General features: G+C 40.8%; 1 protein-coding gene across 1 annotated transcript in view; it reads left to right on the plus strand.

The window, feature by feature from the left end:
• MRPL48 (mitochondrial ribosomal protein L48) overlaps window positions 1-9,734 on the plus strand; it is a 68,297-nt gene extending 58,563 nt beyond the window's left edge. The window contains exons 11-13 of the mRNA XM_081790163.1: window positions 5,963-6,065; window positions 8,177-8,266; window positions 9,439-9,734. Of these exons, the coding sequence (XP_081646289.1) occupies window positions 5,963-6,065; window positions 8,177-8,266; window positions 9,439-9,513 (268 nt within the window). The 3' untranslated portion in view covers window positions 9,514-9,734. The remainder of the gene's footprint in view (window positions 1-5,962; window positions 6,066-8,176; window positions 8,267-9,438) is intronic.
• Window positions 9,735-10,248: the final 514 nt, after the last annotated feature.

The raw sequence follows: 10,248 nt of genomic DNA on the forward strand, positions 1-10,248 counted from the left end.
CATGAACGGGGGAGGCGCAGAGAGAGGGAGACACAGAATCTGAAACAGGCTCCAGGCTCTGAGCGGTCAGCACAGAGCCCGACGCGGGGCTCGAACTCACGGACCGCGAGATCATGACCTGAGCCGAAGTCGGACGCTCAACCGACAGAGCCACCCAGGCGCCCCTATTGCCATATTATTTAAAGAATAATCATTTTGGTGGTTTGCCATTGTGGCAAGTAATACGTGGCACAGTGTGTGGATGTGGTAAAAATTACACTTTCTTACTCATTAGATAGCAGTATATTCCCATTTTACAAATGAGGAAACCAAGGCCCAGAAGGCTCAAAAGTCACAAAACCAATAAGTGGCCTAGATTTAACTCATTTCTGCCTGACTCCCAGTATTTTTAATCCTATAGGGTCTTATTTTAAGTTCCTAAGCTAAATTTGAACTTTTAAACCTTGGTAACTTGGAATATAACTGTGCTAAACATGCACTTGAAAAGATTGGATAATAGCCTGTGACTTAAGCTCTCACAGCTAATAGTACTTCAATTGTTTTAGGCCTAAAGATGTGCTTTATCTTTTCCTGATGCCCCAGAGAGTTGGTTGCTCTTTCAGCACTTGACGCATACTTCTATCATGTCACTTAGTGCTTTGGGCCGTAATAATCTATTCATGTGTCAGCTGCCCTCCCTACTGACTAGTGGGAACCGTGTTCTTTTTTATTTCTTTAGCATCTAGCACAGGACCTGCCACATGGGGGACATTAAGCCGTTGTTGAAAGAATGACAGGTTCTTGAATGTGACTGAACAACGCAAGGGTGTGGTGTATATGGTATACATTTCCTAAAGTTTAATGAAAGTGTCTTTAATTAATGAATTAAAATACTGATCGAGTCTATTCCTGCTGTATGGTTGGTATTGTACTAGACATCCTGACTGGAGGATACCAAGGAGAATGTCCCTGATTTTAGGGAGTGTGTGTGTGTGCGCACGTGTGTGTGTGTGTGCGCGTGTACAACGTAATGTGGAAGGTGGTAAGTGAAGGATGAAATGCAATGTCAGTTCAAGGAGGCTGAACAGCATAATAATTTAGAACAATGCTTCCTGAAAGTGCCACTCTGCAAAGATATCAGAAGCTAATGCCAAAATGTACATTAGTGCTTTGCTTCCTTCATCAAGAAAGTCTCACTATTGAAAAAAAAAATGTTGGTTGAATTAAATGTTGGTGTGTTTAATGACTGTTGCATGCTTCTTATCTTGTAACGGACTGATAACAAGCAGTTTGTTCACCAGCAACTTAACTTGCCTATGGACCATACTTTGAGTAGCAATTGGTTAAGAGCACAGGCTCTGGAATCAAACGGCTTGTGTCCAAATTCTAGTTCTACCAGTTGTTGGCAATATGACCTTCGGAAATTCTGAACCTTAGTTTCCTCCTCTATCTAACTGGGATGATAATTTTCTTATTCCTTTAAGTTCTGAAAATTAAATAAGAAAGTGTATGATAGCACTTAGCAGAGAGGCCAGAACATTGTAAACACTCTGTAAATAATATTGTTATTAACAGCTACTGAGAATATATTTTTTTTTAGCTGGCAGGGATTAGGGGTAGCTTCTCAGAGGTTGTGGTGGCAAAGAGGCATTAAGTGTCATTTACAGAATGTTATCATACCTATAGTGGGTTAATTCCCTGAAATAGTGTTTTACATTTTTAGAAGGACTTTTTAAAAGGTGCTGTTTTTAAAACCTGGCTGTGGAAAGCTCTGGCTTCTTTTGAGTAAAGGCAGGAACGCAGTAGCATTTGTTGAGCACCTACTATCAACCAACCATTCTGGCTTTTTTTGTATAATGTTGCTTGATTCCAAGAAGCACCTAAGCACCTAACACATAGTGAATCAAAGTATCAACTCTGTGGCCAGACTGCTAGGGTTTTGCTCTGGTTCTGCAGCATTCTTATTGTGTGGCGTTGGGCAGTTTACTTAAACTCTGTATCTTGGTTTCCTCATCTGTAAAATGGAGTTAATACAAGTTCCTACATACAAAGGCTATAGTGAAAATTAAGGGAGATAATATATTTAAAGTGCTTATAACTGTTCCCAACGAGAGTTGGCTGCTAGTATTATTATTATTTATTAATATAAAAGAAGCTTGCCTATGGTCATACATCTAATAAAAGACAAGGTCTGGATTTGAATCCACGTTTTTTTCAAATTCTCAATTCTTTGTAATTGGTTCTACATGCAGCTTTTAGTGTGATCTTTCTAGAATGGAAATATTATCATGTTACTACCATGCTTCAAATCCTTCTATGGCTTCCCATTCCTTTAGGATCAAAATGAAAGTTCCTCACATGGCTTGCTAGGTGCTCTATGGCCTGGGCTTGCTTCTGTTGCCTTAACTCATATTTCCCGTTCCTTCTTCCTCTCCCTCCAATTAACAGAGGCTTTGATTTTATCCCTTTCCACCTCAGGACCTGTGCATATGCTTGCTCTCTAAAGCTTAGAATACTCTTTCCCCTTTACTTAACTAACCCCTGCTTTTTTCTTAGCTTCTTCAGAGAACCTCATTAGATTAAGTCTTTATGTTAAATATTTGGGAGAAGTAAAGATTATATAACTTCCCTTTCATGGCACTCATTCCTTACCCTCGTAATTACTTGTCTCTTATTGGTCTTCCTTCTTAGACTCTAAGATCTATAAGGCAAGGACTTTCAATCTCCATTAGCAGTATAACCCTAAGACCTTTCCCAGTACCTGACACATAGTAAGCACTGAATAAATATTCATTGACTTGGATTGAGTTTTAATAGTCATTGGCATGATTCTTAGAACAGCAGAATGAATGATGTGCTGCTTTTTGCCTCTTTTCTAGCTCGTTTCTCCAAATAGCACAGAGCATAAAGAGATGTTCGTTTTCAGCAACTCCCTTCTCTGCATTGATTGAGGTTTTCAGACCATTGTATTGTTAGGCATTCTCACTGCCCAGCTTTTCAGAGATAAAATGATTTTCTTTTCTTCTGATTTTCATTTCATCATGATCCATTTTTCCTCTGGGAGTGGTGGGGTAGGGCTCTGACCTTGAGATGGAATTGGGCAGGGGAGCAAAGTGCTGGCTTTTGTTCTATAAATGGTCTGCACTGCTGCAGCTGCAACTCACCCAGGAGGGGAGAGGAAGAAGGTCCTGCAGGTTTCTTAATCTGCCTGCCTCCCTTGCAGAGCAGCTGCCTGGAGATGGAAATCTTATTCATCTGGGAGCAGCTTCCAAGCCTGAAGCTGATGTAGCCCCTGTGCTTTGTGGAGACTAAAAGCATCACTCAGCATCACTCTCTCTAACGCTACTTTTTTTTTTTTTTTCCTTGAAGTCCACTTACATTGCTTAAAATGGAGGTATGATTTATATTTAGTGGAATCCATGGATTCTAAGTTCCCTAGTACCCCAACAGGCTCCCTTGTGTCCTGTCTCAGGCAGTAAGAATGCTATCCTGAAGGTAGCATTATTTTGTCATTTTAGATTGACTTTTGACAATTATTTCATTTCTTCCCTTCTGCTTTCCCTGTCTGATCGTTCAAGTTATGTTTATTGCAGAAAATTTGTAAAATACAGAAAAGTGTAGACACTGAAGAAAAATTACATGTATTCTTACTACTCAAAGGCCTATTCTACCTTGAAATGACCAGAGTTCCCAGTATTTCTTTGTCAAACTACGTCAAACTATGGTTTTTCTGTTGGTTTTCTCTGAGGGCTTATCAATAGCTGCTTCACTTTTTTGGAATGCTGCCTAGGCAAATGCCTATATGTTCATTCTTTATAACTTGATAAAATGCTACCTCACCTGTGAAGTCTTCCCTGAGCTCCCTTTCTCTCTCTTGTCCCTGTAATATTCAGTACGTGACTATTACTGCCTTTTTCTTACTGTAGTGAAGATGTTTGTGTACTTTCTTGTCTCTCCAAAACACTCTTAGTGAGCTCCTTTATTTATTTATTTATTATTATTTTTTAATGTATATTTATTTTTGAGACAGAGCAAGAGACAGAGTGCAAGCAGGGGAGGGGCAGAGAGAGAGGGAGACACAGAATCCGAGGCAGGCTCCAGGCTCTGAGCTGTCAGCACAGATCCCAACGCGGGGCTTGAACTCACGAACCGTGAGATCATGAGCCGAAGTTGGACGCTTAATCAATTGAACCACTCAGGCACCCCTTAGTGAGCTCCTTTAAAGGATAGGCTACATATTGCCCAGTAGTGTGCCTAGGACAAAACAGGCTTTGAGTAAATGTTTGTTGAATGAATGAATGAATGAATGAATGAATGAACAAATGAACAAAATCTTGTGAAAGTAAGTGTTGAATAGAATGCATGCTCAGTGGCAGGAATGGACAACTCCCACTTTAGTTAGTCAGTCTTATTTGCAGAATGTCAAGAAAGAAAACTAGTGTTTTAGAATACTTTTTACTTTCCTGAAAGCTTTTGGAAGAGGAAGTCAGAGATTGTGCTAGAAAGTGGTAAGGAATGTTATTTAGGGAGGTTACCTGGAAGTTTGCAGTACCTAGCATTTACTCTTTATAAGGGCAAGGGAATTGGCATTTGTAGTCATATTATGCCGGGCAAATTACTTATATAATCTTATTTAATCATGCAACAACTCTATGAACTAGGTATCATTATTCTCATTTTGTAGCTGAAGAATCTGAGACTCAGAAAACGGAATTAATTGTCCAAGGTCAAATAGGTAATAAGGGGCAGAGCCAACATTTAAATCCAGGACTATCATGTCTCTAATCCACTTCCATTATTTCCATTATTCATTTCGTAGAGAGCCATGCCCCTTGCTATCAATCGATGAAGCTTTGTTTGGCATGAAAATTCAGGAATTCTATTGTTATTATTCCATTTATCTTCATTTTGATGACCTTTTTGACAAGATAACACTAATACCATATTTCTGTGTAGCCATCGATCCTATTTTATCACCACACCTGATCTTCACACGTCTATTAATTTAGACCTAGATTATAATCCCCTTTATTGTGGAATAAACTGAGGCCGACAGAGACAAGTAACTTGCCTTAGTAAATATTGCTAATAAGCTAGAGGGCCAAGATTTGACCCTAAATCCAGTGTTCTTTTCACTGCAGCATGTAGATCTGCTGAAGCTGATTATAGCCAGCATAGTCTCTACAACAGTATTTCTCAAGCTGGGGACATTTAATAATGTCTGGAGATAATTTTTTTTATTAAAAAAATTTTTTTAATGTTTATTTTTGAGGGAGAGACAGAGAGCAAGCAGGGGAGGGGCAGGCAGAAAGGGAGACACAGAATCTGAAGCAGGCTCCAGGCTCTGAGCTGTCAGCACAGAGCTCGACGCAGGACTCACAAACCGTGAGATCATGACCTGAGCCAAAGTCAGACGTTTAGCCAACTGAGCCACCCAGGTACCCCTGGAGATAATTTTTATTGTCACCATTTCAGGGGGGTACTGTTGGCATCTTGTGGGTAGAGATTAGGGATACATAGGCCAGCCCCCCCGCAACAAAGAATTATTTGGTCTAAAATGTCAATAGTGCTGAGGTTGAGAAATTTTGCTCTTTTAAAACAGTTGGGTTTCATGCCTCATTTCTCCAGAAGAGGTGAAATACCCAAGGTTAGCCTCCAAAGTGATGAGATTAATTCTTTTAGAATTGGCTTTTCTTTAGTAGCAGTGAATAGTTATTAATCACCAGATTTTATTCAATGTTCTATCAGGCAAGAACTAGGGATGCAGAAAGGCATTAGACATGGTCTGTTCCTTCAGGGAGTTTAGAGGTTTCTGGAGGAGGTTTAAGAGGATCTGCTTACTTTACCCTGGTTGCAGATAAACTGCCCTAGATTCCAGGAGTCACTGCATTGCAGGAGTGGCTGTACTCAGGGACCATCCTGATTCAAGTGGTGCTGCTGACTTAAAGGAACCCTCCTCATAGCTGACTCTTCCTTCCCATAGTTATGCGATGCCCACCAAAACCATGGAGGTATTGCGGTTGCAAGATCAAGGCAGCAAAATGTTCTTGGACTCAGTTCTTACCACCCATGAGCGAGTGGTTCAGGTAGGCACTCTGGGAGAAACTTGAAATGTATTTGCCTCTCCTGGTTCTTCTTCTATTTTTTTCTCCTTCTGCCATGCCCTTCTCTTCCTGTTGCCTGCCCCCTGAAATGATGATGTTCTCCAGGCTTTAGTTCTTGATCCTTCCATCTCTCCTTGTGTAATACCTTCCCTCTATGCAATCTCACTCATTCCCCGGGTCTCAGTGGCCATCATAATATACCGACAACCCCCTGATACATATCTCCCAGTCCTGATGGGTTATATACTAATAACCCTTAGATGACATCTCCAGTCCTGATCTCTCCGTTGAGCTTCAAACCTGATATCCACTTATTTACTGGACTTCTCCACTGGGATATTCCACAGGTGTCCTACACTCAGCATATATAAAACCAATTGTAGAGGAACTGACGTTTTGCTTTTTAAAGTTTATTTTTTTAGGGGTGCCTGGGTGGCTCAGTTGGTTGAATCTGTGACTTTGGCTCAGGTTATGATCTTGCGGTTTGGGGGTTTGATCCCTGCTTCCAATTCTGTGTTTCCCTCTCCCTCTGCCCCTCCTCTGTCACACTCTATCTCTCTCTCTCAAAAGTAAACACTAAAAAATTTTATTAAGTTTATTTTTTTTAATTTATTTTGAGAGCGAGAGAGAGGGAGCTTGTGAGCAGGGGGAGGAGAGGGAGGGCGAGAGACCGAGAGACCGGGAGAGAGGGAATTCCAAGCAGGCTCCCTGCTGTCAGTGCAGGACCTGATGTGGGGCTTGATCTCAAATAGTGACATCATGACCTGAGCCGAAATCAAAAGTTGGAGACTTAACCAACTGAGCCACCCAGATGCCCCCTAACAGCTTTATTGAGAATATTATTCATATACAATTTACCCATTTAACATGTACAATTAAATGGATTTTAATATATTCACAGTTAGGCAACCATCACCACAATTTTAGAACAATTTCATTACCCCGAAAGGAAACTCTACCCATTTGCAGTCACTCCTCTTTCCCTGTCCCCCCCAGCTCCTGGCAACCACAAATCTGTTTCTGCCTCTATGATCTTACCTCTTCTGGACATTTCATTTAAATGAAATTATACAATATATGGCCTTTTCTGTCTGTCTACTTCCACTTAGCATGTTTTCAAGGTTCATCCATGTTGTAGCAGGTATTAATGCTTCATTCCTTTTTATTGCCAAATAATATTCCAGTGTATGGACATCACCCCTTTCTGACCCACTCAAGAAGTATATCAACAAGACGTATATATTCCGTAATATATGTTCCGTAATATAACATTCCGTAACAGAATGTTAAGGTAGTAACACCTTAAATCTATTATGCTAACTTTAAAAATTAAGTACTTAACAATCTTTAGTTATTTAAATATTATCAGAAATAAATTATTTGAGATACAGATCTTAAGAAAGATCTATCTTGCCACTGAGGCCCATAGGATAAAGTTTGATCTCTTTAGTGCCTAAATACCTTTATGATTCTCTTCCTGCTTTTCCTCTTCTCACCCCATTCATTCCAGCCATACATGGAACTCATTTTAATTCCCTAGTACTGTGTGATGCAACCACACTTTACTGATTTCTTCTGCTTTGAAAACCCTCCCTATTACTGCTGAATTCTCCTAGTTTACTCCTGTTTTTCTTCAAGACTCCACCTAGAAGTTACCTTTTTTCGGAAGCTGTCTTTGACCTCCTTAGGTTAGGAGATATTTGTCTTGTGGGTTCCTGCAGCCCCCTGCATGCCCTTCTCCTACACATCTGATTCGCCTCTGGATTCTCCGCACAGGGTCTGACACTAGTCCAGTCTATGTGGGTACACCTGAGTTGAATCAGAAAGTCATCCTGGACTTGATAACCTCTTGGTCCAGTTATGACATCCATTGTCTGCAGGAGAGATACTAGCCATGACTACTATGTTGGCAAGCAGACACTTTGATGGCAAGAGGAATCCTGTAGAGGTTGGCTCTGAAACTGGCTCTGGGTGTTAATCCTCTACCCAAGGGCCCTGTAGCTCTGCTGAAGCTGACATCTGAGCTCCTGCCATGTCTGCCCAATCACCTGGCTTTCAGTGCCCTCTCTTAGAGCATCTTCTTTCCTTTGCAGATCAGCGGTTTGAGTGCTACATTTGCAGAGATTTTCTTGGAAATAATCCAAAGCAATCTTCCTGAAGGAGTCAGATTGTCAGTGAAGGAGGTATGTGCTAGTTTGAGAAGAGGCCCCCTGGTGGCCCACCTGTGTTCAATATAGATAAGAGCATCTGGCTTTAGAAACAAGACAGAAATGTGGGTAATTTAGCCCAGATAATAAACAGGAAAGGTTTGCAGACTGGTATAACTGTGGTCATTATCCTGCCTCTTCCAATGGATCAGGGATGATCCTTTATGGACCACAGGAGCAGAACTCCATCACAGTATCCTGGTGTTAGGGGTGAACCCATAGTTGTGTGCAGAAATAACATGATTTAAGATTACATACAGTCTAATTAATCAGAACACAAATTAGGAAATGTACTTTAAAGAAGAGTTTCCTGGACCTTTAAGGCTTGACTGTAGCCTGACTGAAGAAAGAATGCCAATCAGAAGGAAATTTGGCATGCAAAACTTAGAAAACATTAGGAACTTCAGCCTAAATACTGAGTATTTGGGTCCATATGCCAAGACAAGCCTTGTTATGACACAGATACATCAGGTCATTTTAGACTGATGCAATTTGCTGCATCCAGCTCTCCTTGTTCTGAGTCCATGCTTGTTAATTCTCTTCTTGTTATTCAGGTTTCACACAGATCTGTATACAGGAGAAAATGTGCTGGTCATGCTGACTTAAATATTCCAGTCCTTATGTCTTTCCTGTTGTAGATGGAGAATTTGGGCATTGCCTCTCTTTAAATGCTTCTAATGAGATACTCAGCATTCTGACATTAATTCTTTATATGTCTGTCTTCTCTCACCAGACTTAAGTTCATTTAAGGCAGGGAGGAAGTCCGATTCAACTTAGAATCCCTAGTCTCTAATATAAGTCTCATGAAAAGTTAGTTGAATCTGAATCATTCTCTACAGAGCTGTCTGATGGCTTTTTTAAACGTGTATTTATTTATTTTTGAGAGAGAGAGAGAGAGAGTGCGAGCAGGGGAGAGGGACAGGAAGAGTGGGAGAGGATCCCAAGCAGGCTCCATGCTCAGCACAGAGCCTGACTCAGGGCTTGATCCCACAAACTGTGAGATCATGACCTGAACCAAAATCAAGAGTCATATGCTTAACCGAGTGAGCCACCCAGATGCCCTGCTTTTTTTTTTTTAATGCTGTGTATGTATGAATAACTGAAAGCTCTGTAGTAATTCCCACTTACTTTCTTTTTCTTCTCCCCAGCACACTGAAGAAGACTTCAAAGGAAGGTTCAAAGCTCGGCCAGAACTGGAAGAACTGTTGGCTAAGTTGAACTAGCTCATTGCCAACCCTTTCAAGCCAGGACTGGTGATATTGAGTGCCAAGGGGAAGAGCTTCCTGGGTGGTCAAAATTAAGAAGATCCTTTAGATATTGTAACTACCCATCCCCATTAACCAGGAATGCCTCCTCTCTTATATGGAGGAGTGTTGCTGATTACCACTTTCCTTTGAGCCAACCTAAGACATCCTTCATCTAATAAAAATCTGCAGCTGGTGGACACGTGCGTATGTGAGAAGTCCGTCCATCCTGTGGAATATCTTTTATTTTTTTATTTTAAGATTTTATTTTTAAGTAATCTCTACACCCACCCAGCAGCGTGGGGCTTGAACTCACAACCCCAAGATCAAGAGTCATATGCTCCACCGACTGAGCCAGCCAGCTGCCCTGTGGAGTATCTTTAAGGGATTCTATTTTCTCTTTAGCACAAAAACATACTTCCCTTCAATATTTCTCCAGTTACAGTGATCTCATTCTTTAAAGCAATCTGGCATTGAGTCTTTTAGTGAAACAGAGGATCATAAGTAAACTTGGATAGAAGGAATAGGGACGGGGCTTTTGGTTTTGCTTATGAAAAAAGCTCTCCAGATAGAAACAAGGTCTGTCCATAATGAAAAAAATCGCTTTGTGGGGCAGTGAGTGACTTGTCATATTCAGGCAGATGTTACATAACTGCTAATTAGGGTTACCTGGAGTGGGTTTAAACAAAGAATTAAAGTTGATTTTGGTCAGGG

The sequence above is a fragment of the Panthera onca genome, chromosome D1, assembly GCF_046562875.1.
Source record: "Panthera onca isolate mPanOnc1 chromosome D1, mPanOnc1 haplotype 2, whole genome shotgun sequence".
NCBI lineage: Eukaryota > Metazoa > Chordata > Mammalia > Carnivora > Felidae > Panthera > Panthera onca.